General features: G+C 39.8%; 1 protein-coding gene across 3 annotated transcripts in view; it reads right to left on the bottom strand.

Annotated features, from left to right (window-relative positions):
* The window catches only part of TTC17 (tetratricopeptide repeat domain 17), an 83,862-nt gene that overhangs the window by 30,599 nt on the left and 27,587 nt on the right, over window positions 1-25,676 (bottom strand). For all 3 annotated transcript variants that reach the window (XM_032790404.2, XM_032790405.2, XM_032790406.2), the window contains exons 14-16: window positions 24,969-25,046; window positions 22,002-22,226; window positions 18,297-18,483 (exon numbers count right to left, since the gene is read on the bottom strand). In XM_032790404.2, coding sequence (XP_032646295.1) covers window positions 18,297-18,483; window positions 22,002-22,226; window positions 24,969-25,046 — 490 coding nt within the window. The remainder of the gene's footprint in view (window positions 1-18,296; window positions 18,484-22,001; window positions 22,227-24,968; window positions 25,047-25,676) is intronic.

Genomic DNA, 25,676 nt, shown 5'->3' with positions numbered 1-25,676 from the left:
GTTCACATAATCACATAAACCATTCAGCTCATTTGTGAGACGGACCCCACCACCAGCTGGAAGCAGTGAACTTCCTAAAGGGGGTCTGATGTCAACTTCTGAACAGGGGTTGATTCTCTTGTCATTACCACAAATCATGGCAAGAGAGCCACTAAGTTCAAATTAAAAAGACGTCTACCCAGAATTACTTGCCCTCACTTTTTATAGAAGAGATTGTGTGTGTGTGTGTGTAACTATTTCGGACAATGGTGTGATTTTTTTTTTTAAAAAACAACAAAATAGTTGTACTAGCATAAAAGTGCAGTTATATTGGTATAGCTTATTCTCCTTCCTGTACATGAGTAAATTATATGGGTATAAGCACCATTTTACCCCAGTGGCCTGTGGTGTTTGGAGCAGCCCTCACTGGAAATGCTAAGGTCAGGGCAGGCTGCAAAAGGGAGAGCAGATATTTCTAAGACTGGTGAATAACACTGAAGTTATTGCCCTCAACCAGTCACAAACTGTGCTTCTGAGCCCCCGCACTGGTTATCAAGAAGCAAAAAATAAATCACACAGCCCCCTTTATTGCATTCCAGTTTTCTGGCTCCCAATCAGCACCTAGGTCCAGTACAATGAGAAGTTATTTTAAACTCTGCTCACATATACAAAATGTTCCTCTGAACCCAAGGGGTCAGTCACACCAAGGTCAGTATAGGTTTGGCTCTTACTCAAAATATCACACTGCCAGCCAATATTTTAGAGTCTAAAACTAGAAGTTTATTATAAAGAAAAAGGAAACAACAAGAGATGTTAAATTGTAAAACAGTCACGTACGTACAAAGACTTCAAAGTCCATATATCAGCTTTACAGCAGTATTGGTGAATTTGTTGGCTTGAAAATCCCTCTGGAATACATCCACGGCTTGGATGGGTCATTTAGTCCTCTGTTCAAAGCTTCAGCTTGTAGTGAAGTTCCTTCAGACGTAAGAAGCAGGACTGAAGACAAAAATGGAGAAGATAGAGCTTCCTTTTATTATAGTCTTTTGCGATGTGGCCTGTGCTTCCTTTGTTTCCAACACAAGTTGCCCAGCACATGGCTTAGAAGCCTTTTCTGTCCATAGGCATGTCCATGCATGCCTTGCTGAGTCATAATCTGTATCCTCCATTTTCTCTCAATGGGCCATCAAGCAGGGTAGGCAATGCTGATGCCCAACTGTCCAGGGGTATCACCAGCAGCATAGCACAAGTTTTGAAACAGACATGACATACATATCTATAACCCATAATGCAAAGGTGATACAAACAAGATCATCATATTTGGCAATTTATAACATTTTCACAGATATCTTACACGGCATATCCGGCATAACTCATTGCAATTTTACAACATTGGTATTCATAGTCTCCCAAAGTGTCCCCCCAATTCCATAGAGCGACACACACGTCCTACGCAAAATTGATGCAGAAAGGGGTGTCCCTAGACACTGCTGAATGCATCACAAGAATTTTCCCTTCTAGGGCCTATATTATTACACTTTCAGTTTACATCACAAATATTAGGGTACAACAGAAATAGTTTATCAAAATTTTGTTTGACTAAATCAGGCTCTTTATATACAGCTTCTTTTCTTCTTTGAAAGTATCCTCTCTCTGACGTTATTCTAATACAGACATTAATGCTTTCAAGGGTGGAATTCCCATGAACACCATTATGTGGTGTGCCTCAATTTCCCTTTCTATACAGCAGACTGACTTTGTTAAGGTTTTTCTGCTGTGCCAAGTTTCAAGAATGCTTACATGTACCAGTCATACCATTTCACTATGACAAGGGCTTTTTGGCCTACACTGTGTATCCAGGTATCATCCCCAATATGTTTACAGGCTTTTTATCAAAGTCATACACATGGCACCAGGGTTGACAGGGTTGACATCAAAATCAAATACATTAGAAGGCTTAAACTTAACAGTAACACCAAATCTGTTACTTGTCAGTGTTTATAAATAACTTGGTCATACCATGCCTTGTGTCTGACTGAATCCCATGGCTGGCCAGGAGTGTCCTTGTGCTACCAACTATGGGGCAAATCTTCCCCCTCTTTTGTCAGCCAGGTAGATTGTATCAACCCAGACATTAGCTTTCAAATTCTCATTTGCTACTAATTTCAAGGCTGGATACTCATTCTTCCCCTCAGCAGAATTGGGTCCTTCCTCCCCCTCCCTCCCACCTTTTTCCTAGAACACTGAAAACTGAATCTCCCTGCTTATAGGAATCCCTTTGCTGGCTAAGTGTGTTCACCAACTGCAGCCCCTCTGTGCTATGAACATCTACACAGACACTCTCCTGCACACTTGCTTGTGGATCCAGCATCACCATCGGCTTAAAGACTAGACTCTGTTTTAAAGAGATACCAAACAAATCCAAAGTGTCTAAGGGTGAGAGTTTGCCTGCTCTCCCCTGCATCCTTGTGGGTTCAGTCATAAGGCTATTCTGCTCTGAAAAACCAGTAACCCAATCTTCCTCAAGCCCTGAGGTACAGACTGCTTACTCAAAGAATCAGCATGGAAAACATGCTGGGGAAGCCCAGCCACGTGGCCATAGAGCTGTTCAGTTTAACCATTTTTCTTCTGAAACCTCTAGGCTATCCATACTGGATCTTTCTAAAGCAAGGTCAGTGGATCTATACACCTCAGAAAGACACTGGCAGTTAGGAACTGAAACAAGTCTCCCCAACAAACTGTTGCTTTCTCCATACAGTGATTCACCCTCAGTTAAATCAACTCACTTCCACATCCATCAGTTGCAGCAAACTGCTTGCAAAGACTACTCTGAAGATTTTTTCTCTTTAGGAATCTTTCTAAGCAACAGTCCTTTTTTCTGTTCTATAGAAGCATTGCTCTCTGGTGCCACAACAAAATCCCTCTGTGTTTCACTTACACCCAGAATCACCGCTGGAGCATTAAGAGGATTTTCAAATAATACCCCCTTCAGGCAATCTGCTAAACTCCATGGTTAAAGGGTTGTTAGAGGCACATTCTTTCCCTCTGCAGCTTTCCTCACTGGCATTAGGAACACTTCCTTCTTGTGTATCAGTTAAGTCCAGAACCACCTCTGTGACAACTGAAATATCCTCAACCATAGGCTGAGAGGCACCATCTGTCTGCTCCACAGACAAAGGATGGGAGGTACATTCTCCTTCATTAGGCACATTGCTATTTTTAACAGGCAAGCAATTGGAAACAGTCTTCCTTTCAACAGATAAACTGTTGCTTTCCACAAATAGTGGCTCATAACACTGAGCTACTTTAAGCACATCACTTTTACCTGGGTCAGGCTCACTTTTATAAACCTCACTTGCCAGCAGTCTATCACCCACCTGAAATCTGCTCTTTCCTTCCTCAGTTAGGGCTTCAAACTGACCATCAACTCTGATTTGCTCTAAAGAAATCTTTCCCTGAGCTCCTTTCTGCACTTCATCTAATTCCAGATTCACTTCTGAGATATTAGACAGACATTCAGAAATTTCTTCACCATATAAACTGCATTTCTGATTGGACAAATGGCTATTTTCCACAATCCCAAGGCTAGAAACACTCTCTTCCTTGTTACAGCATACCTGGTTAAACACATGCCACTGCTTAGAGAGTCAACTCCCCCCCCCCCACACACACATAATAAATAAATCTCCCTGTATGTTACAGACAATACAGAGGATTCACAGTCATACTTCTTCTGGGACTGGGTTATGACATTACCTGATTAAACAGTTATCACATCATTATTAAACAACATACTAACATTCGTATAAACTGAGCAGACTCTATCTCCATCATTGCTGTAGAAAGGAGCTGGGCTTCCAGGATAGCACAGTTCCTGCTGTTCTTTCATTATTTTGATTTGGAGTTTAAGTCTGGCAACTTTGGTCTCAGCTTGTAGCAGCTCCATACGCCTCTTGTGAAATTCTCTGTCTCTCTCTCTCCAGCTTGCTTGGTTCTTTCCTCAGCTTGCCTAGCTCTCTCCTCAGCTTCTTTTTCCAGCTGGGCCAAGGCTTGCTTCTCTTGCATCTGAAGTTCTGCCATTTCTCTCTCATGCTGAAGACGCTGGCTCTCTCTCAGGGCTTGCCATTTTGATTGTGGATCACTCATTGGGATTAACTTTAACTTTTGACACACTCAGTTTTAATTTTCAAATTTGAGATATGTGGGCTTCTGATCCAAAACCAAGTGACCTGATTCTGTGGATCCTGCCGACTAACCCAGTGTGACCCAAGGTGCTTGGGGCAGGCCTTACTGAAAATGCCAATGTCAGGGCAGGCTACAAAAGGGAGAGCAGATACTCCCAAGCCTGGTGGGTAACGCTGAAGTTATTCTTCTCAACCAGTCACAAATTGTGCTTCTGATCCCCCACACTGGTTATCAAGAAGAGAAAAAAAAAAATGCACAGCCCCCTTTATTGCATTCCAGTTTTCTGGCTACCAATCAGCACCTAGGTCCAGTACAATGAGAAGTTATTTTAAACTCTGCTCACGTATACAAAAATGTTCTTCCGACCCCAAAGGGTTGGCCATGTCACCAGGTCAGTATAGGTTTGGATCTTACCCAAAATATCACGCTGCCAATCCTTTAGTGTCTAAAACTAAAGGTTTATTATAAAGAAAAAGGAAAGAATAGGAAAAGAGATGTTAAATGGTAAAACAGTCACATACAAAGACTTCAAAGTCCATATATCAGGTTCCTAGCAGTATTGGTGAGTTTGCTGACTTGAAAGTCCCTCTGGAACACATCCACAACTTGGATGGGTCATTCAGTCCTTTGCTCAGAGCTTCTGTTTGCAGCAAAGTTCCTCCAGAGGAAAGAAGCAGAATTCAAGACACAATGAAGATGCAGCTTCCTTTTATTATAGTCTTTTGCCATGTGGGCTGTGCTTCCTTTGTTTCCAACACAAGCTGTCCAGCACATGACTCGGAAGCCATGCACATGACTCGGCAAGGCATGCATGGATAAGATGTATCCTCTGCCTTCTCTCAATGGGTCAGTTGTATAGTTGATGGCTCTCGATGGGCCATCAAGAAGGGTAGGCAGTGCTGATGCCAAACTGTCTGGGGGTGTCACCCAGAAGCATAGCACAAGTTTTGAAACACAGACATACATATCTATAACCCATAATGCAAAGGTGATACAAACATATAAACAAGATCACATTTGGCAAATTATAACATTTTCACAGATCTCAAACGGCATATCTGGCATAACTCATTGCAATTTTACAACATTGGTATTCATAATCTCCCAAAGTGTCCCCCAGATTCCATAGAGCAACACACTCCTATAGAGGTTGTGCCGCTTTAATTATGCTGGTATAGTTAAAGTGGTACTGTAGTGAGGTGGTTACCCACTCCAACCCTGACAGAGGGCTGGAGGGCTGAGAGAACAGCCCAGGCTGAATGGGAAACAGGCTCAGCTGGGGCCATGCCCCAATTAGGGCCCAGCTGGCCATATAAAGACTTGAGCCAGGCACTCAAGCAAATAGTCTCTCTCTGGCTGTAAAGGGAGATGGGTCTGGCTGTAGGGAGCTAGAGAGAGGGTACCTGAGTGGAGCAGGGCTGGGGAAAGACAGTGGAGCTGGAGAGCTCCAGCCTGGAAAGCCCCAGGCTGTGGCCTAGCATTTGGCTAATGGGTACTGGAGGTTGCAGAGGGCAGCTCAGGGGTGGGCACAGACAGCAGGTCCAAACCCAACCTTGCCAGTGATGAGTTGGCTGATACTGCAGTCTGCCCCAGGGTGCGGGGGCTAGACAATGACTGGGAGTAGCCGTATACTGAGGCAAGGTGGGGAGAGTGGGTGGGGGTTCCTGGAGGAGGGGAGACCCTAAGACTGAGGGGTTACTGCCAGGGGGCAGCACCCCAGATAACAGGGCACCTGGTCCGAGAGGGACATGAGGGCCAAGCAGCAGCAGGACACTGGCCTGCAGAGGGTGCTCCAGAGGGTTGGTGAGCTAATTCCTGAGGATGACTAGCAGGGGGGCCACCGGGTGAGTCTGCACCCTTACAGGTACCATTTATGTTTAGACAAGCCCTGAGCCTAACATCACAATTGACCAGCCCACACCCAACCCTCTTTGAAACCCTGCCTCCTTAGCACAAATTTCCCCCAACCTCACCCTACTGGGCCATTGTTCTAGGCTTTTTTTTTGTCTAGTGCTACTTAGACATATTCCCTGTCCTGTAATCTTATGTATCTGTTGGGTCAGATCCTATGATCCCTACCTGCTTGAACAGGACTATACATATGAGTTAAAGACTACTCACATGGAAGGGCACTGAAGGATCAAGCACTATGGTTGATAATCATCAGTTCAATTGATGGTGCTAAATGAGTCCCTTATGTAACAATAAGAAATAATATTGGTAGTGTTACTTATACCACATGTTGTGGTAAGATCCACATTGCAAAGTCATGCAACAAACTGCATTAACTTTGACTGTGTCAGGCACACTCTGCCCAAGAATTGTCTCTGGTAAGTGCTTCTAACACTCCCACCATCCCCAGATTTCAGACACCTAATATTTAATAATCTTCCACAAGTGTTTCCTTATGTTTCTCTACATGTGGTACTACTTATCCTTTACCAAAGGACATCAATTTTTATTGGATGAGCAATATTCAGGCCCAAAACAATGACAGTTTTAATTAATTTATATGGGATGAGCACCTGCATAATTCACTCATGGCTTGTCACTCATGAGTAATGCAGCCATCCAAAACTCATGTTAATTAAACTTACACACACCATGTATTCCTTACACAGTAAATTTCATCCCACAGCCTAATTGTTTGTAAAGGACCATGCAGCCCTATGGCATTATAAATTTGAAGAAAAGTAAGTCCATTTCTAAACTGAGATTAATTTACCTCAACATAAAAAGGCAACAACTTCTGGGCTGGACTGCAACAGCTGTTTAACAATACTTAGCAATGGCACCCAACAGTTTTAGCCCAGGAAACAAAGAATACAGTATCTAGCTAAAGTTGCTAGGGGAATTTAGGGCAAAAAATTAAGCTAGAATTTGGCCAGAACTACAGTTAATTTCTCTACTCTTGCAAAAAGCATGATGGAATCTTTACTGGACACTTCAGTCAAGATCTTGGTTTTAAGTCTCTGTTAGAGGACAAAATGTTTAGCAGCACAGTACTGGAGCACTGGGCTATTTGCTGATGCAGAGGGAGGAGTGGCACCTACTCAAGCATCAGTAGCACATCTCAGAGAACACATGCTGTCTGTCCTAGCCTACCACTCTTTTGCTTGCAGGATCTAAAAGGAGCCCAGAACATATTACTTTTCTCTATAATAATTATTCTCTTCTTACTCATTTGACACACATTTATTAGAAATGTAGGAATAACCATTTTGGATCAGACCAGAGGTCTATCTAAGTCTGATATCAGGTCTCTCACACTAGCCAGTACCAAATGCTGCAGAGAAAGATGCAAGAACACCTTATAATGGGTAATTATAGAATAACCTACCCGTAAGGGAAATTTCTTGCTAATTCTAGACAATTAGCAGTTGGCTTATGGCCTAAAGAACAAGAATTTATATCCCATTTTCCCCTCTAGCCACATCTAATGTAACTGTGGACTTTCTCATTGTCTATATAACTGCTTAAACCAGTTTCCAATCCCAGTGAGCTCTCGGCTTCAAAGATATATTGGACCATCAAGATGCATATTGCATTATTAATTTATGTACAAATGTTTTCTTTTATCCTTTTTACATTTGTTGCCTCAGTTTCATTGGATGCTTCCTGTTTTCTTCCTAAATAAGCTGAAATTACCGTTTTTGGTTTACACAATATCACTGGTGATAGAATAACTCGAGAACATTGCTTGCTAACTGGCAGCAAGGACTAAAGAGTTCATATTTTGTTTCTGGGGAGACCAATAATAAAACAAACACAACTTGCACTAATTTGTCTTAAAGTTTCTAAATCACTGTATAGTGAAAAATGGTGAGTGAATGGGACATTTCCTACCAGGTTACAATTTTTAAATATAGGCCACATTTGGAACAAAACTATGAATGTCTTTAAAGTTTATATGATGCAACCAATTTTATATCACACTGGTTACTTTTTTTTTTTTTTTTAAAAAGGAGGAATTCAGGCTTTTGTAAAATTACTGAAGCAGCTATAGAAGATTTCTTCTCTCATTTGCTTTTCATTCTACAAATTAGGTCTTACCTTCAATATTTTGTCACTAGATTTAGCAATATAGTCCATGTTTACTCACTGTCAGCGTGGTTCTAGCTGTTAAATAAGCAAGAATCCTTGGCCAGAGGAAGAATTTAAGAGGGGCAGCCCAGAGAAGCAATCCAGTTCCAGTGAGGGACACCACCCACTATGCAGAAGACCAAAAATAAATGTCTCCCTCTTGGCTATCGACCATAAGGTTCAGTAAGCAAGATTAGCTTCCTCAAAGCCCAGCTAAGAAATCCCTGCAGAAAGTGAAGGCTGACAAGAATAGCATGTGAAAGCAAAATAAGGCTGATGTACTGCCAGTGACACTATTTTAGGCTCCAATACTAAGGATTTCTTCCCCATTGTTAAATCATTATCAAGCTCCCTCCTACAGCTAGGATAGGGGTTTTGTAGTGGGATATTCGGAAAGAGCATGCCACCCCCACGTAAATATTGGCCTAAGGAACATCCGGTTTCCTTCTGTAGGGAAGCTTTCAATTGTCCTAGTTCCACAGTCACTGGTAGCTATACTAGGTTATCATTTTAGAGCTTTTGACGGCACTCAAAACAGTGCAAGACAGACAACACAAGAATGTGGATCAGGCAAAAGAAAAACAAGGCAATAAAATAGATAAACCATGAGTAACCAAAGTCTATCTCATGGGCCAAAAATGGCTGTGGAGTTAGACAAGGCCTGGGCTCAACTTCTCCTTGAGTAGGGTTATATAGCCCAGTGATATTAGTGCTACAGGTGCCACTGCCAGCATGCATTCCATCCTCTCAGTACTATGGCTCAAAGCACCGCATGCTGATCTGATATAACCTGAATATAAAGCATTGTATGGCAGGCCCTTCAATCTCCACAGGCCATGCTCTGAGGTTAAAAAGGTATCTCCAGCTTAAGCAAAATGGGTACAACTCTCAGGATCCTGGCAAGTTGCTAATGAGGACATGTTTGGGCCCCGAATGTAAGAAAGAAGCAGGCATCCCTATTCCAACTGTACTCTAGGCAACTCACATCTGCTCTGGACCACCCTGAGGTGGATCCAATCTTTTCCAGCCTTTTCTTTACTCTGAACAGCATTGTCTAATGTGGTCTAAAAGAATCAAACGCAAAGAGATGAACTGCTCCCAAAGAGACCATAGTAATTTGGAAATGACCCACAACCACTTTGTTAAACCTCCTTGCAGAACCTTGCTGCACGACTCAGGTTGCTAAGAACTCAGTGTTGTGCTCACCACTACATGAGAGGATTTTTAAATGTGGTATACAAAAGGAGAGGGAAGAAATAAAAAAAAATGAGGGGAGGAGGGGAAACAGTTACAGGGAATTATTGCGAAGAATCTTAGTACCTCTTTTCATTTTCCATGGGAGCAAGCTAGTTTGGAAACTACTGTACCTTGGCTTACAACTATTGCACAAAAGAGCCACTAGACAGGTAAGAAAGTGTGCTGGGAAGGACTTCATTCAAGCAGCAATCCTTGGCACAAATTTGTCCTGCGAGTACCAGAAAGTCTACATTAAGGCAACAAAGGCAGGAATCTTGTTTGCCAGAGTAGTTCTTTGACAAAAAACTGTCTCCTAGTTATACATAGTGAAGACACATCCAATGGATTAGCTACTTAGAATGTGTAACTAAACCAAAGCAAATTTTGGTTTTTAAGTGCTCAATTCTTGGTTTGAATGATTACTGAAAGCTGCTGCAAGGGAGGAAGGAACTGTTGTCTCCCTCCTTGGGACTGGTGAAACTATAGCTTGGAACCGGAGGATCAGTGAGAGACCAGAAGACCAATTAAAAGACTTCTATAGGCCTTACCAGAATGGGTTCCCTTGTATTTGCAAAACTTTAGATATCCATCACTGCTGGGTCTACCTCTAAAGAGAAAACAACTGGAATAAGTACTACTCTTATTCAACAGATCTGTGTGGAATCAGGCACATCTGGTCACATTACTGACTAGAGTAAGTTTGAACCACTCTGAACCACTCTTGTTGGCATTGCAGAGCCAATGCAGTTTAGAGAAGGTGACCTGATTCTATCTGCAAAGCAACAGATCTGTTAACTGAAATGCAACTGCAGGGTCTCCGTTGCTGACAATGCTTGGGGCAGAAAGAATCCAGCTTGACTTTCAGATCCCATGATTAACAGTAAGGAAAAAAGTTCAATCTAAGGGGAGAATATTGCCAGTATTTAGTTGTTTGCCAACAGAATAAGTATATACTTGTCAAAGCCTTTGAAGCACAAAGGGTAGCCATCAGTAGATATTTAGAGTTTCTTAATTATGCTATAAACAAAATTTCCAAAGACAAATCCTAATGTAATTCCCTCTCCCTAACTACTCTTGCTTCAGAGAGTTTATTTTGCTATAGAAGTAACTGAGGGCTTGTCTACACAAAGTTCCAGAGCAAATCCACATGGAAACATTTTTATACCAGAACAAAAAAGTGGGTTAAATGAAAAGGAAGAAGGCACTCTTTTTCCAGAACTAGAATGTAAAGACATGGAGTTGATAAGGAACAGCTACTGTGCTTTAAATTCACACCCTACCTTAATCCACACTAACTTTCAAGGGCAGACAAGACCTGATTGATGTTAAATTTAATAGGACAGTAGGGGGCAAGAAATGAATGTAACAGGCTAACTCACTCCCTCTACTGCATGCAGAATTCAAGGGACATACTAACAATGACCTCTAGATAATGAAAACTCAGGAGAGATCAAGCATCCTCTATTCAGCGGATAAGGGAGGGAGTCACTAAGAAATGGGATAAGCTTTATTTGAATGAAAATACTCACTTGAGAATCTAATCCCATCAATGTGTGTTTCACTTGCAGGTTTAATCTAGTGTAAATGGTGGGTTTTCTGTAACTTGAAGTCTTTAAATCATAATCTGAGGGCTTCAGTAACTCAGTCAGAGGTTATAGCTCTATTACAGGACTGCGAGGGTGAGAGTCTGTGGCCTGCAATGTGCTGGAGGTCAGACTAGATGATCATGATGGCCCATTCTGGCCTTAAACTTTGTGTGTTTCTAGTTGGAGCAAACAACTCTTCAACAAAATTAGATTCTGAGCTTGCCTTAAAAAAAAAATATCAAAACCAGACACCTCTAGACAGATTAGAATGTCTTGAAGAAAAAGCAAGTTAAAGCAGCTTGAGCAAGGGAAACCTCATGTGATGCCAATACAATAAGCACAGATGTCTATATCCAAGGCAAACTTTGTGGAAAGGATACCTTTGGCAGCTTTCCATTTGGAACTGCAAGGCTAACCATGCTCTACAGACTATCCGAGAGTCCAATCCTAGGTACGCAAAGGACAGAGGTGTTTCCACATGTTTATTAATTTATTTCATATGAAATATTTTCATAGGTGATAATACAAAAGTGTTTCATAATTAGTTTTATTTGAAGGGTATAGCGCTTGAAAGTCTTTTTGCTTAGAGTTTGTATGGATGAAATATTACTCTATAGAACTAGGAGTACAGTCTAGTGGTTGCAGCCTGCTGCTGGGGAATTGGGACTCCTGGGTTCTACTCATGAGTCTGGTACTAACTTGTGATGTTAATTTAGGCAAATCATTTAATCCCTCAGTTCTTTATCCTATCTCCCCAACCAAATGGACATCTGCTGCTTGAACAGTACCTATCTAAAAGTTCTGTTGAGGCTCAAGCATATAGTTTTTCCATGGAAGCTAGTGTCATTTGGTTTATAGTCTAAGCACCCCAAATGTGTAAACTTTGAAAAGGCAGAGAACGAACAACGGAAAATGCATTTTTTAATTTTTTTTTTTTTTTTTAAAGGGAACAGATACTTCCCCCCATGCTTTATTTTAAAAGGAGGAATCCAAACTTTTGATTTCCTAAGGTGTATGATATTCAGACCACAAGAGGGCACCAAAACCAAAGCATCTTAAAAATAAAAGTTTCCACTGCTGTTAAATATATAACTTATGTTGCAAAATATAGACATCATAACATCAAAAAGAATGTGATGAAATGCATATTACCTAGAAAAACAGGCATCCATATGCAAAAATATTTGCATTCATAGTACATGGATGGTATGAACCTAATATACTGAAAAGCTTAGAGCAAATATCACCTGTACTTTGAAACCAATAAAAAAGGCACAAGAACTAGAATATTTAATAATAGTACACCCCCCTGGTGTATAAGTCAGAGACAATCTGAGACTGGAGACACACTGGAATGTCTAAATTATTAAAACAAATTATGATTTCAAAATGGAGAAAATGTATTCAATCTATATACTACTAGGGGGTTGTTTAAATCTTGCTTTTGAAAAGGTTTGCTTTTTAAAAACGACAACACAACTTGAGGCCAGGAGATCATGCAAATGCAAACAATTAGAAAGGGGGTGCAATTATTCATATAGGCAAAATAATATTTTGTTTAAAAATAAAGGAGGTTTTGCCTGCCTATGGTTTAGCATTATATGCAACAGAGCAGCTTTTTTGAGCACAGGGCACGGGAAGCTCCCATACTACAGAAGCTGCCTCTTTTCAGCAGTCACCTGAGAAATGATCCAACTTTAATCTCCAGATGAGTTCAAAATTACTCTATGCTATGGCAAGCAGCACTTCCCAACATCTGAGTGTTCAGATTATGGCATTATGCAGTGTAAGGACAACTGCTTTCCAAAGGGTTAAAGAATTTTTAAAGAGGAAGCTTCTTATGTTAATCAGGTTTTTAACCTCTCCCGGCTATTCAGGGATAAAAAATGTGCAACAACATCCATGACAGAGTTCTGTTCATTATCAGACAGAACACCTGCAGCTTACTGCACTGGCAGTACCAGCAGAATATAGTTGACAGGAATGGCTAATTCCTGAAAGTAGCTTTTGGGATGCTATGGAGTTGACCAATATTTCCTGTTTGCATTTTAACTCCTTTATGTCAAATTTCTTTGATCCTGTTATTTGCACACCCTTTAAGACTACTTTAAGCAGCTGTTGCGCTGCCTGTCTTTCCAATTATGTGTAATATGTATATGAAATACCTGACTTGTCAGTCTTCTAATAACTGATCCTCCAGTAATTAAACATCTTTTGAGCTCCCACATCACTCTCCATTAAGGGCCAGCATAGGTAGGACCCTTGGCAGTTAGTCTCTTGGTTGGTATTCTCCCCCATTCCAAGGAAACTGGGGAAGTGTTTCTGTTTGTCTAAATTATGTAAAGTGAACACAGATGCTAGAATGATAGTGCCTAAAGACTCTAATCAACAACAAGAGTCCATAATTTTCACCTGTTGACAAACATTTCCTGCAGTGACATTGCCTGTCTAGAAACCTGAAAGTAAGAGTTTAATATCATACTGTAGGTATTTATAGGGACATGGAAGGTTAGGTTTTTGTCAACCATTTTTGACAAAAATAATGAAAACTGTTTTGTAGATTTACTCATTCCCCTTCAATGTTTAAAACCCAAGCTCAACAGTACTGGTTAGTGCCCTAGACCGGAAGGTGAAAACTAAACATAAAAATGAGAGAGTGGGACTGTTAAATTTAAGCTGCTTCATACACTAGAAAGAAAAGATGTCAAGAAAATAAAGCCTGCTGCTCAGATGGTGGTTTTTTTCAGGTGGGGTGGGTAATCCAGCAGTAATAAGCACCCAATACAAATTTAGCATTCCTATAGCACACCTTCAAAAGTTCTAGATAAACATTAATCCAGTGTTACAACACTCCTAAGAGGTAGGGATGAGTTACCCTCATCTTACAGATGGAAACAAAAACAAAACAGAAAAAAGATACGAGCCTTACAAACAGTCTATGCAAGAGCCATGACTACAGTTCAGCAATGCGTAGTTCCTAATCCCATGCTCACACCATTAGATCATGCTGCTTCACAAATTCCTCCCTGAGCCCATTTGCTCCTTTCTTGTAAGCAGGCACAGAATCAAAGCAAATAGGAATTCAATATCTTGTGTGTCTTGCTATCTGTCCCAATTCACACTTACGTAGCAGACAGGCAGAGCACAGGGATAATACAACATGCACACATACCTGTAAACTGAAGCACAGGCAACCTTGGTAGCGTTCTTTTAAAGAATGCAAGACAAATACTTATCAAAGGCCAGGGATTATACAAAAGTTTAATTCACAGGTTCTGAGTTTTAAGCATACCACATGCTGCAAGAGTGCTCTTATATCTGGCAACACATATGAAGAGCTTCAAAATTAAGGATTGGTGTGTCTGTATACACACACACACACCAGGTGTATATATAGAAACAATAGGACAAAGCTGAAAAAGGGGAAAACAACATCAGGAGACTATTTTTAGCGATAATTCATTTAGGCTCTGGAAGAGTGCCCCGAGGCAAACAGAATCCCCATTGCTGAAATTATTCAAACATATGCTTGACAATGTGCTGCATTGGCAGTGGAAGGACTGGTCTTTTTCCATTTCTAAAACGTATGATTCAGTAAGCAGCATATACTTACGCAGTATGCATCTTATCACTGAGAAGGTGTTTCAATTTACTATGAAGCCAGCAGTAGCAAGTGCATCTCATAGTAAATTACTCACGTACTTCTTAGTAAGTTACTTATGTACTTCTCATATGTTTCTAGAAATACCTTAAGACGGAACAGATTTCAGATGAGAACACTGTGGATTGTTTTACATATTTGCAATGCAGTGTTCATTCTTTTGGTTATACAGTTTATGGCTTACTGCAGGGGTCGGAAATCTTTCAGAAGTGGTGTGCCGAGTCTTCATTTATTCACTCTAATTTAAGGTTTCGCATGCCAGTAATACATTTTCACATTTTTAGAAACTCTATTTCTATAAGTCTATAATATATAACTAAACTATTGTTGCATGTAAAGTAAATAAGGTTTTTGAAAAGTTTAAGATGTTTCATTTAAAATTAAATTAAAATGCAGAGACCTCCGGACCGGTGGCCAGGACCCGGGCAGTGTGAGTGACACTGAAAATCAGCTCGCTTGCTGCCTTCAGCACGCATGCAATAGGTTGCCTACCCCTGGCTTACTGTATTTCGTAAGATGGTATACTACTAAACTGCAATTAAATCATGGGATATATATGCCTGTCCCACACTAATTATGTTCTTAACTAAACCTCACAATAAACTTGTTTTATCGAAAAGCTAGAATTGAAATTAAAATCCTACCACTAAAAATGGTGATTTCTTCAAAGTTGTGCAAACACTTGTGTGCAGGCCTGAGACAGGCAGGGACAACCCAAAATACATGTGTGCACATGTTAGGTATCTGTGTGCAAACTCAAATTTGTCTGTGTACTCTCAGTATGTGTACACTTAAGACACTTTTGAAGTCTTGGCCCTCCCTTTCCAACAACCTATATATATTTTTCTTTTCAATCCATATGAGGCTACAACTATATCATGGTATAGGGGTGCAATTTCCAGCATGCATACATACTCAGCGAGAGCTAGCATGAGTTATAAACAGCGTAGCCAAGGAACCATGGGCAGCAGTAGCACAGCTTAGACATGCTGAGTACAAACCCATGTGTACCTACTCAGCATGGATGCTGCCTGTACTTGTGAGGCGACAGTCTATTTATAATCATGCTAGCTCTCCCCTAGCTAACATGAATGTGTGTACATGAGCTGGAAATCACACCCCCAGCTTGTACTGTAGATGTAGCCTAAATGTACAATGAATAAAAATTCCCAAACCATTCTCAGCATCCTGGAACTGTCTTTCTTATCCCCCTGTAAAAGACAAACAAATCTGCTTCTCCATTTTTGCATTCTTAAGATTTTAGATTTTGGTTTAAATCCATGTTTTAAACCAGAAAACTCAACAATATCAAGGTTGAATACACTGGTAAGTTTGTTTTATTGAAATGTTTTTTAAATAAAGACATTTACACCATATGTCAATTTCATACTTCTAATTGTTCTGCATTGGCCAGTGATGCATAAGATAACCTAGATGGTCTCTCCCATCTCTAATGGGAGCAGCATGACATGAAGAGGCACAAAAACAAACAAAAACAAAAAAACGGGGGGAACAGTATAAATGTATGAAAGACACCTCGAAACTTGAATTCTGGCATTAATGAAGTTAATATACCTGTTAAATGTTCAGCTTCCCCTCTGATTATAAGCCTTACAGGTTCCCTAAAGGACCTCACCAGTTTTACATTCCTGCTCTGTTAACACATACTCACATTAGCAAAGCCATACTGCTTGCATACTTTTCATAAGCAGTGTGGGCAGAGGTCCCTCCTCCCCCAAAGAACCATATAAGTCTTCTAAAATGGTCTACAACCCTGTGTTATAACATGAACAGAAAATAAAAGCCCTGGTTAGGGAAACCATGCTAACAGCAGCAATTAACACTTGCTGAAGTACACTTTCAAATGTGGTGGTGATGATGAGATCAAGAAGGTGCACATAAAAGGAACTGCGAGACTGAAAAACTCTTGTAGAAGCACAGGTAGTTTCAGACAGAGCCACTGTTCATGAGACTCTCGGGTCACATTAAATAGAATAAGTTAAAAAGGTGTCTTTTCTTTCTGCTTCTATTTCAAAATAGAATTGGCTTTTGTTCAGGTTTCAATCCAACAAGGTTCTAGGGATTCAGGTAAGCACCCAACCCCACTAAAATCATTCTAAAAAGACAGAGGAAGATTTTTATAAGCCACAGAAAAGGCTGCAGTACAGTTCCATCCTGCTGGGAAAACTGCAAGGGAAAACGTTTTGAATTGATACACTATTTGGCAAATGATTTCTTTAACGGATTATAGGGATGGTAGCCCAGAATGAAGAGCCCCTTCCAAGTCAGCTTCAGGAAAGAGGGTTTTAGAATGGAGGTAAACGAGAAGCCTAACACTTGAGCAGCAACACCACCTACTAAAATATATTTATAAAGGCCAAACAAAGGTTTTTTGTTTTGCGCACCAAATAATGAAATGAAAATGTGTAAATGCATCAGGAAATAATATTACTCTGGTGGCATAGGCTTGGAAGATCACCTCTGTTGTGCTGCATTCACATCGATCAATGGCCAACCTATTTCTTGGTATATATTTAAAGTGTTCAATTCCAGACGCTAAATCAGAGAAGAGATTTGTTCCCATACATTTTTAGGAACTCAGAAAACCCTTAGGGAAAGGTATTAATATTAAAATCAAACACATTTCTCATCATATGAAGCTTTCATTTAAATACTGAGTAAAATCATCCAAAAGTGTCCCTTAGTGATGGTTTAACAGAAAAGGGACTGCCAAATACATTCAGAAATGGTCTTCAGGATAGCTTGGGAGCAGCACATGCACCATTAGCAAGCACATAAAAAGACATTTGAAATATTTCAGTGAGAGGAAGGTTCACTCAATTTCACTTGGCTCCACAAGGTTGTACTTTGGATCTTAGAGTAGCCATTAATGGCAACAAAGCATCACATCTCCAGACATAATTTTAAAAGAACATCTTTCCTCATCCCCCATCTCACTGGATTTTTTTTTTTTTTTTTTTTTAAACAACTAGAAACCCAGAAACACTTACTGTAGGTCCTGCATAAAACAAAGAAATGATCATCTAGTGTAGTAAGAGTGCATTATGGGGCATTTCTAAAAAGTAAATGCCATTTAAAATCTGTTATTCAAGTCTGGAAGTACTGAATTAAAAAATAAACTATAATAGACAATATTCCCTAGAGTTTTAAAAGAAAGATTTCACAATACTTGTCTGAAGAACTTAAATGGGCATATAAGGGGGCTAAGAGTAACACACCAGTTGTAGCTGTTCAATGACATGGATTCAACTCTCATTACCTAGAAAACGAGGGGTTAGGTTGCTGTGAAGGCAGTGTGTGCTCTGTACTGAACAGTAGCACCTCTAGTAACATAAGTAGCCCTGAATTAGCTCTGAAGGGAGTACTATCCTCTCTCCCAGAGGAGATGTGCCTCAATGGTTAGTCCTTGCTGGCAGAGAGGAGTGTAAACAGAGGGAAATGGAAAGATTCTTGGGAAAGAATATAGTGGTCTTGAGCTCCAGCAGATAGCCTTACAGTCAGAGTGCACTCTGTCACTTTTTGGCCATTTTTCAGCAGCTGCTTACCACTGCATACAGAAGAGGTGATGTTGTACACAAAAGGAAAAAATTGCAGACAGCGGATCAACTGCAGGCTGCTCTCACACTCCTGACACTTTGTAGTTAAATCCAGCGCATGCCTGAAGGCTTGCAAGGCTCTGCTGATATTCTTCAGAGCCAGATAGGCATTTCCTAGGCTCAAGAAAGTCAGGGGCTGCAAAGAGAAAATCAACTTTGTATCAGCACCACAAATGTGTTCCGAGTTCAAAACTGAAGGTAGCTATTGCAATAGACCAAGTCTCATGCCCTCCACACTCCCAAATCAGCTAGAAGAGTCCTAGGGATGAGGGACTGCTTATTCCTAGAATGCAGAATAATCAACTTAAATTATTGAGTTTAAAACCAATAATTAGTTGGACATACTGGCTGTGTTTAAGATGTCAGGTTTTTGAAATGATACATAAACCTGTGATATACCCACAAGTGTAACAAACCACTTACTTACGGCCTATCTTAAACGTAGCACATTCTACATATGACAGCAAAGAATGTGAAGCTAAATGTTTTAGGGGAGTTTTTAGTAAGGAGCTAAGAAGTCTAAAGCAAAAGGTACCACGTAATATGAGATCTAATATGAGATGGAAGTGCCGATTAGTCTTTTGCTAACCCAAGCTTATTGCTCTCCGGAAAATAATTAAATTACTCAGAGCTCCAATTTCACACTAACTTGGCCGAAAGACACAAATCCCCATTGTTCAATTCTTTGCAGTAGTAAGCCAACACTCTTACTCATAACTTTGAGTAGCCAAGAGCTACAGCCGAGACAAAAGACATTGTAATAATTCTTCAAAATTAACTTTGACATGCATTTTTAGATATCACCCAGTGATTTAAGTCCTGGCACACAATGAAGCATTACACTTTGTTTTCAAAAGCATCTTTACGATTTATGTAGAGAAATTAAGTGCTGCATTTAACCCTGTGACCAGAATAATGACCATGCTGATGCAACAGAGCAGACAATTACCTCCACTAAATGACACTTTTGTCATGGAACTTTTAAGACTAGTCATCGCTTTCAAAAATTTTGCTTGTAGTATTAGAAACATGCTTCAGAAGAGTGTGTGCTTTTAACCATCTGATGATGCAATTAAGTCACAAGATATTAACTCATGTCCATAGAGTTAATTCAAATGTGAGTTCAGTCTGATGCTCCAGCCAACCGTAGTCAGCCAGTTTAATTGATTCTTCTTCTTATGACCTCCCATCACATGTTTGCTATCTTCATTTGGTGGTACTACTTCTTGGGTGCCTTTGGTAATTCACTGCACCTCATTCATTCATACAAGCTCCAAATCATCCTGCCTTATTGTTAATCATACCTTCTTGTTCACATTATCTTTCCCTTACACACCAGAGAATCCCCTTTAAATGCTAACTCTAATCTATCCACAGTCTGATTAGCATTGTTAACATCAGGTAAGTTAACTGACATCACTATAGCATGACACACTCAAGTTTGATTGCAATACTCTTCAGTCTTGCTGTAGAGTTTTGCCAAAAGTAATGGAAGAACCTTTGGAAGAAACTCCTGCTAGTGCAACCTGTTTCTAAATACCATGGGTATTGTCATACCCTCACTCCCTCCAATTTCTTAATTCAAACATTTCACCATTCAACCCTTGCTTTCTTATGATCCTCCTTTTTCATATACTTATCTGTAATCTAAACTGGTTAGATTCCTTTTCAAACTGTTGCAAAATTGCTGCTAGCTCTTGTCTTAAAAATACCCCAGTGCTACACAGCTGATTCTATTTTTCCCTCCCCACTTATTTTAAAGTGAATTTAGTGCTGGAGGGGCTGACAACCTTGGAGACTCAAGTCCTTTGTCCAAATAAGAGGGACAGCATAGGGAGAAGCAACCAAATCTAACTGTACAACCATCAGCTTCCCATATTACTGCTGAAGTGCCTCAGCTCTAGGCCCCAAATATGATGGGGGAAGGAGGAGTTGTGATTTGGACTCTTATCTCCTGGGAACTGGAGTGAGACAAACTCATTTCACTTAGGGTTGTTTTCCCTTTTGTTTTTGTTTAAGACTTACAGAACTTTTTCTGGCCAGTCCAGTGGTTATATACATCTCTTATTACAAGAGGGAAAGTCGCAAATATGGTCTAATTATATTTAAAGAGAACTGAATATCAATGTTCTCTCTAAGAAAGTTTTCTTCAAATCATTTGCAGGCTACAAAGTGTAGAAATATACTATAACTTTATACCAGGCATATTTACAGTTAATGAGAAATAAAGTTACTCAAAATATTTGCAAAGATGCAACAACTTTTGCTATAGTCTATTCCTACAAGATATCACAAGCAGCATGAAAAGAATGGAATGTAAAATGCATGAGATTAATCAAGAAAACAAAGGAATCATCCAGGCAGCAGAAATGAGTGTGTGTTATGAAGGGATATCTACATAGCCAAGAGACTATTCTTGCACACTACTACTTTTGGAACAGCTTTTGATCAGCAGCATTTTCTCTGATAAGGCAACAGTCTTGTTCTGACAATTGGAACTTATTTTGAATTCTTTTAAAGAAGAGCTCATTGTTAACCTTGAAATGAAGAGAAGACATTATTTCCCAAGTACTTCTAACACTCCAAGAAAAAAAAAAAAGTTCCACAGTACTGGCTAGTGTTTCAGTAATCCAGTTGTGCACTGTCTTCCCACATTTCTGAAAGGCATGTTATTTATCTTTATATCTACCCACCCATTATGTGTGAGGCAGCAGATTCCAAATTAACTCTTCTGCACATTTAAGTGATGACTAATATTGAGGGCGTGGCTATGGCAAGCTGGGGTGCAGTGCCACACCCTGTCTGCATGGACCCTGCTGTTCACTAAAAGCTTTCTAGTGTGCATTGATTTACTGTTTGAATGCGCAGTAAGGAACTCCTGGCACAGAGTACCTGAGTCCATGCAGTAGCGCTGCAGGTTTACACCCCAGCTTGTTGTGCAGTAAGTGTTTATGTAGACGTACATGTAGATTTCCAAATCTAATTGCACAACAATCAGTTTCCAAAAGAAGAGGGTACTGTCATATACTTTTCATTTCTCTTGCATTTTCCATCAGAAAACTTCAAAGCATTTACAAATATGAATTAGTTAATCCTCACAACAGCACTATGAAATAGAAAAGACGTATTAGCCCCATTTTACAGATGGGGAAATTGAGCCACAGTAGGTAAATTACTTGTGTAATATTACATGATGAGTCAGTGGCAGGGCTAGGACAGTACTTTGCTCTCCTGACTCCCAGTCCTGTGCTTTAGCCACAAGACCATACTTAATCTCATGTACAACCAGTTTTAGTGAAACTGCTGGGTAGAAGCAACTTTCCAAGAATAGCTTACCTCCTATCAAACCTGATCTAAAAACCAGCCAGCTGGTTGGAATTCTGTTGTCCAGAAGCAACCTAATGTGTGTTGCCCATATTTAAAGCTATTTATTCTTCCAAACATTTATACTCTCAGCATCCAGTGTTATCTGGCACTTTAATTTCCTGATCTTATCAAACATGAAGCAGCAACTTAAATGAACATGTTCCAAATGAGATGCCTGAAGAATTACATATATGAGGAGAATAAAACTTGGGATTGGTAATTAATGAAGCAATCTTCCAGGAAGAGTTTTGTTGTTTATTACTAAATTAATACAAAAGCAACTCTTACCTCAGAATTATTGATGGCTACAGCTTTTAGCAAGAGCCTGCTGGCATCCAGATGAAGACCATAATGAATCAAAAGGTTAGCTAGATTGACTAAAGGGATATCCTGATACCCATGTGGGGCTAAGTTCAATGCTTTTCGCAAGCATGTGACAGCAAAGGTGCTATTTCCAACCGCACGCCAGTAGAGTCCAGCCTCATTAAGCATAAGCCATAAAGGATCCCTTGGCTGAAAAAAATAAAAGTCATAACATTTCAGGAGTATACAATCGCTTACCATAAACTCTCTCCAACATAAACAATTCAGTGTATTGCTTTATGAACTGGATACAATTTATTCTACCCTCTCCCTTGCCTGAAGGTAGTTAGCTTACCATTTGAACCTCACAGGTGCAGGATAGATGAACTAATGTTAATTTAGTAGCACCTGTTGCTCAGCAAGAGCATTCAGCTAGCAACCTTGATTCATGTGATTGCCCCAAACGATTTCCACAAAGTCCTTTAATGCTGCCTGGCCACAGGAATCAATGATTCTTAGCCCTTTACCATTCCAGAGTGTAGGACCCACATTGCCACATGTGGCAACCATCAATTTGAGAAGTAGTCAGTTTCAAAAAGCCAATTTGAGGTTTTAGAATCACGTTTTCCTATTTTAAATAATTATTTATCCATTCACAGTGTGCTTGGCAACTGTCTAAACATATAGCAAGATAGTCCCTGATCCCAAATGCTCAAAACTTAAAAGTAGTAAACATGGTCAGGCAGAGGGATAAAACAGACAATCAGATTTGTAATTATTCTTAGCTGGCCCTTGACCTACAGTTACATAAACAGACTAATTCATTCTTTAGAGAAGGAACAATGAAACTATGTAGAGTTGTGTCAAAAGCACAACAAAATATGTAAAACAAGTACTCTCTCTCTTTCAGTTGTAGAAATCTTACGTGTTTCTTATAATCATAGTGGCTAAAAGTTTTCAGAGAGAAGTAAATTTTGTAGATAATGGTATTTCTTCAGTATTTTTGAATCAACAGCCTTATACTAAAAAGTTTTATTTGCATTACAGGATATAATGGATATTTTAATATGCTGTCAAATCCCCTTTCCAATATTTCTTGGTTAATATGTAATTGGAGGATAAATCTAATGCTTCAATCCTGCAACAATTTACACATGTGTAATGTCACTTGTGTGAGTAAATCTTATTGATGAGACCAGTCACTGAATAATGTCAGACATGCATGCAGATCTGTCAGGGGTGCATTCTTAGGCCCTATACTGAAACAGAAAAAAATAAATACAGTGCTAAATGCAATGGTCTATATGCAGGGCTTAGAGTAATTGTTTTTAGTCCTAGACATAACTGTAGTAATAGCTATTGTTGTCTAGAACCTTTTTGTCTAGAAAGACTTTTGTATTTCAGGTTTTTGTTTTGTTTTTCTTGGGAGGGAGGGGGGGAGACTGATTTTTTGTATTTCTAGTTGTAAATTCTGGTTCTTCCTCCCAGCACTTTGTAGGAGAAGCAGCTATTTTCAGATTTACTACTGCTTTCTTACCTGATTTTACTAACTGCAAAAGACACCCTAATTAAAATAAAATCATTTTCAATGAAACAGTTGCAGGGTTCTGTGCACAATTCCTTTACCCTCCCTTCACATTGTCAGGAACAAGCAACAAGCTGCCTGTCATTCTGACCAATATTGTCTCACTGTTTCCATGTAATCCCCACACTGGCCTGTCTGTATGCATCAAAGTATTATATACTTCATTTGTAAGCTCTTTGGGGGAATTGATTGTCTTTTTGTTCTGTTTCTATAGCACCCAAAACAAATGGGGTCCTGGTTCATAACTAAGACTTCTAGGTGCTACAGTACTAATTAATAAATGAGTTAGCAATGGCACTGCTTATAAGGGTACTGCCAAGGCTTTCATCCTATTTTTTCAACATTATGCTGTCATTAATTTAAACATTCAAACCTGTTTGAAGACACATTTTGTCTTTCCCTAGGAAGACTATGATGCTTACTGTTGAACTTCTGCTCTGAAAATGCCTCCTGCCCTCTGCAATTTGTGCACACAAGCATGACAAGAACATACTTATGACGTCCTCTAACAGGTTAAGAAGTTGTTTATTGGAGAAGCTTTTTCAGCACTAAAGCTATGAAACAACTGAGTATTACCAAGAAAAAACCCTATGCATTCAGATGGCCACTTAAGAAAACTCAGAAGGTAAGACATTAGGCCTGCAAAGGGTTGTTTTGTGCACAAGAATATGAATCCTACTCAGATGCGTTCTCCTTCTTATGGGCAATGAAAAGATGCACAAATACTCCACGTATTGTATTTAGGCTTTGACAATGTGATGTACACACAGAAAAGCAGCATGTCAACAGAGTTAATTTGACATCTAGATCTAATATGATTTCTCCAAGTCTTCCACCATCCTGACATTTACTACTATTTGTATTGTGGTAGCACTCAAAGGCCCTACTCATGATCAGAGTCCCATTGTGCTAAGTGCTGTGCAAACACTTACGATCGTATCTGCCCTGAAGAGCTACTGATTTAAACAAGACAAGCAGACAAAGCAATACAAGGTCTATTGGTTGGCCAACATCATGTTAGTTCCAGAGGTATTATTTGTTCGATTCAGGAAATGGCATTGTATTCCCTCGCACGATATCTTGTAAATTTTCACAGGAATGAAATTCACTCACTCCACCAATGTTCTTACGTAGGAAGGAAGCTATAATAGGGTCCACTGAGTAAGCTGAGTAAAAGGGATGCTTCTCTGAACATTTGTGGTTCTTTGTGGAACCTAGATTGAAAGAAGTTACAAATTTCAGCTCTGCTATACTCCCCAGGGAAGGCAAATTGTAAATAGTGTGCCACTGAACGTGAATCTAGTTATCACACTCACAGATAAACAAGAATTCTCAAAATTTACTTCAGACTACAATTCTTGACTTACCTTCTTTATAGCATGATAGATGAATGCCCCTATTTGCTCCTCTGTAATAGATTGATTGTTGATACGCGAATGCAAGATCTGAACAACATGAAAAAGCATTTAACAAAAAATAGGATGGAAGATTTAAGTGATCTCTCAAACAGTTTTTACAGGATATAGCTATCTGGGTTGCTCAAGTCTCCTGACCCTAAAATTTCCTAAGCCCCTTCTTTGCACTGTAGCTGAAAAGGGACCCCCACAGATGCACTGATGGTAGTCTGGAGGAGGTGAGAGACTAAAGACCCATTAAAGCAACCAAGGGACAGTAAGCAGTAAGGAAAGACAGCTATAAGCAGTAAGCAGTAAGGAAAGACAGCTATAAGCGTCTGACGAAGTGGGTATTCACCCACAAAAGCTCACGCTCCAAAACGTCTGTTAGTCTATAAGGTGCCACAGGATTCTCTGCAGCTATAAGCAGGTGTCTCTCCTGTGCCAACAAGGAGGTGATAAAGCCAATGAACAGTTTTCATGTGGTCTTCAGAGGTTTTAGTTGATCTAGATAGTACTGTTTTCTTCTATTGTTTTTTGTCTCATACACTTTTGATAGGTGTTTAAAGAGGCCATGTCATAGGACCTCATGTCAGAGATTAAGAACTTACACTTCCCAGCAAGGGGAAGCCTATGGAAGTACCGAGTACCTTGCAGAATCAGGCCCATCTTTTTGTTGCC

Source organism: Chelonoidis abingdonii, chromosome 4 (genome assembly GCF_003597395.2).
Source record: "Chelonoidis abingdonii isolate Lonesome George chromosome 4, CheloAbing_2.0, whole genome shotgun sequence".
Classification (NCBI taxonomy): domain Eukaryota; kingdom Metazoa; phylum Chordata; order Testudines; family Testudinidae; genus Chelonoidis; species Chelonoidis abingdonii.
This window is presented reverse-complemented; position numbering and strand designations above follow the sequence as displayed.